The sequence below is a fragment of the Lactuca saligna genome, chromosome 4 (assembly GCF_052625555.1).
Source record: "Lactuca saligna cultivar CGN05327 chromosome 4, ASM5262555v1, whole genome shotgun sequence".
Lineage (NCBI taxonomy): Eukaryota > Viridiplantae > Streptophyta > Magnoliopsida > Asterales > Asteraceae > Lactuca > Lactuca saligna.
The window spans coordinates 88,569,806-88,572,893 of record NC_136420.1 but is presented as its reverse complement, the minus strand read 5'-3'; the positions used below and the strand labels follow the sequence as shown (position 1 = coordinate 88,572,893).

At 31.8% G+C, this 3,088-nt stretch overlaps 1 protein-coding gene across 1 annotated transcript; it reads right to left on the bottom strand.

The window, feature by feature from the left end:
* Nucleotides 1–1,640: 1,640 nt before the first annotated feature.
* Nucleotides 1,641–2,809, bottom strand: LOC145042345 (uncharacterized). The gene is made up of 2 exons (XM_078990737.1): nt 2,218–2,809; nt 1,641–1,996 (listed from the first exon to the last, which is right to left on the bottom strand). The coding sequence occupies exons 1-2, from the start codon at nt 2,668–2,670 to the stop codon at nt 1,769–1,771; spliced, it is 681 nt and encodes a 226-aa protein (XP_078846863.1). The 5' UTR covers nt 2,671–2,809; the 3' UTR covers nt 1,641–1,768.
* Between the last annotated feature and the right edge of the window lie 279 nt (nt 2,810–3,088).

The following is a 3,088-nucleotide window of genomic DNA, read 5'->3' as shown; positions in this document are numbered from 1 at the left end:
GCATTTATAGAAAATCAACATGTGCTTGTACCTTTTGCATTTGATACATTTAGATTTCTCATGCCAGAGGCGGTGGAGCTCCTCAACAGGGTCCAACGGGTCATGCATTCTAATGTTATATCTTCTAGATCCACAAATGTTGTTTTCAAAAGAATTAGTTTTGCTATCCAGAAAAGGCTAGCGGCACAGCTTGTTGCATGTTTGCCTTCCATCGATGTGTATTGAACTATATTTGATTTCAATCCAAAAAAACCATATTTTTACCGAAAAAAAATAACAACAACTACTAAATAAATAAGATTATATTTATAAAACACTTGTAAATAAATATTATACATACATCTTTTAGAAAATATTAAACATGCAGTTGAAAAAATCAATTATATGTTTGCAGTGAAATGAATTTTCAATAAATGATCAACTAACACATTTCATAGATCATACATGAGAAACCCGGAACTAGCCTGAGTTGAACCGAAAGTATCAATAACCGGGTCGGTTCCTAGTTCAAATGTTTTTCAATTTACAATTTCCAGGTAAGATCCGGACCAGACCAGAAAAATGTTAGTAAAAATGGACTAGAATCGATATATAAGGAAATGATTTTTTTTTATCGAGATGAACTACATATAAAAAGGTTGTATATATATGAAAATGTCTTATTCGATTATAAGCTTTTATAAAATGTATTATTGTTTTTCAAATTTTTAGTATGTATTTAATTTTTTATATGAAGTTTATACATAAATATTAAACCTTATATATATATTATTAATTGATATAATTTAATAGAATACATGACATTGCAAATATTAAATATTGTATTTAAAATACAATTAATAAATAAAAATAAATTAGAAATATATAAAATAAAAAAGGATTAAAATCGACCATTGAAACATAACTTTATTTTTGAAGGAATGAACTCTAGGACTATTAGAGCACCTGCTATGGTTACACAAAACGCCGTTATTGCCTATATGACACTCTAATAACATGATCATAATATTATAAACACCATTTTTCCCATTGATGTTATGAGATATCTTTTTGTGGTTTTGACATATTGAAACAAAAACATTGATTGGCTGCCTTCTCTTAATTTTCTATTAACGTTATAACATCATGAACATTATTTTTCTCATGGTATTATAACACCACCTCAACGGGTCGTAGCTAATGCTTTTATTTGTTTTTCAAATAATGATAATAAAATTGGGGTATTGTAAGAAGAATGAAAAAAAAAAAAAAAAAAAAAAAAAAAAAAAAAAAAAAAACAACCAGGATTTGAGAGGTGTTGGACTTTAGAGATGATCTAACATTCTATAATTGTTTTATTTAGAAATGTTTAATAATTACTTTCAAATGATATAACTTCTCCATAAAAAAAATATTTATTTTTGTTTTTTAATTTACTTAAATAGATTGACTATTAATTAAAAATAAAATATCTAATATCTAAATAAAAATAACTTTTAAAAAAAATTATAGGAGATTGTATGGTAGGTGATTATGTTTTGATTAGACACAACATAAGTAAATTTAATAGTTAGCTTGAATATGAATTAAAAAACAAATAAGTTTGTATTTCAAATGCGAAATTCCTACTAATATCAAACCAAAGAAAAACCATGGTGATGTGAATCTTAAAGAAGCCATTGATGTTGTAATTTCAACCACTGGAATAAAGATGGTGATGAATATGAAGCAATCAAGCTATCTACCGATGGGGATTTTTATCGACTACTTACAAACGGACACACAATCGTTACAACCACGGAGATGAATTTAAGTCGAATCCAACGGCTCTCGTTACTTTACTCTTTTCAACGGCGGTGGCAGACTCGTTATCGCCGGAGATTATACTCACGCTCGATTCTGATCTCGACGGCAAGGACTGAATCCGTGCTGCTTCATCACCTCCGATGGCCGGTTGCGTCACCGTAGACGACCGTTTCTGGTGTTTTATTTGCCGTAATGAACAGTTAAGGTCAACCTGATTTCAAAAACCAACAAATTATCAACGTTTATTATCGTCTGATTTCGAGAGTTCATCTACAAACTAGCTAAAAAGATTTAGGGTAGAATTTGAACATTCTGTTTAAATCTTTTAACAATTTGTTGAAGTTCAAACAATATCACCGTTTAATCATAAGCAGTTTTTCAATGACTACAATTAAATATAAAAATAGGTACAACGGAAAAATGTTTTCATACCTCGAACGAAAGATCTGCGACATTCTGACGTTGTCGCTTCATTGAAACGCCTCTATCCGCAACCCTAAAGTACTCTTCGCTGCCGGAGGAACTGGATGCCGATGGAGGCGGCGTAGATGACCAAGCTACCATCTGATTAACATCTCTAATCTCTTTATCGTCTAAATCCGTCTCATCTTCGTCTCCGTCGTAATCATCATCACCATCCGTACCAGTTCCATCATCGTCAACAACACACCTATCGCAGATCGACACCGTTGCAGGCGCGAGTTTCTCACCGGATGCGCTCCACTGCGTCGGAGACTGGCATGAATGACACAAAAGACACCTCGAATGCTTAGCAACTAGAAAATTGGCCGAATGAACCTTTGCATCACAGCGCCAGCACAAAGTAGCTTGGTCTGATTCGCAGTATATCGTGGCGAAAGATTTACAAAGCTCACATCTCTTCATCTTCTTCAACAGCCAACAAGATCTCGGATTTTCTCTCTCTAGAACTGGAAGTTTTCTCTCTCTATAACAAGAAACTTCACCAGAAACCCTTTGGCAAGCGAAAGCGGAAGAAAGGAAAGAAATGGATGATGAGTATCGAGTAGTACGATATACAACAGCAGAAATGAAAAACTTTTGCTTTCACTTTTTGAAACCACCCTGGCTTTTCGTTGAAATAACGAAAATGCCATTCAAATTAATTCACAATCATGCATATTTTCATTTCATTAAAATATGTTATGCAAAAATTTGTTGTTATTAATATTTATAGGTTATTTTTACAACTACCTTTTACTTAATATGATTTAAATAATAGAATATATATATTTTTAAATATATTTTAATGAAGCAAAGTATGCCAAATTAGATGCTTGTAGCA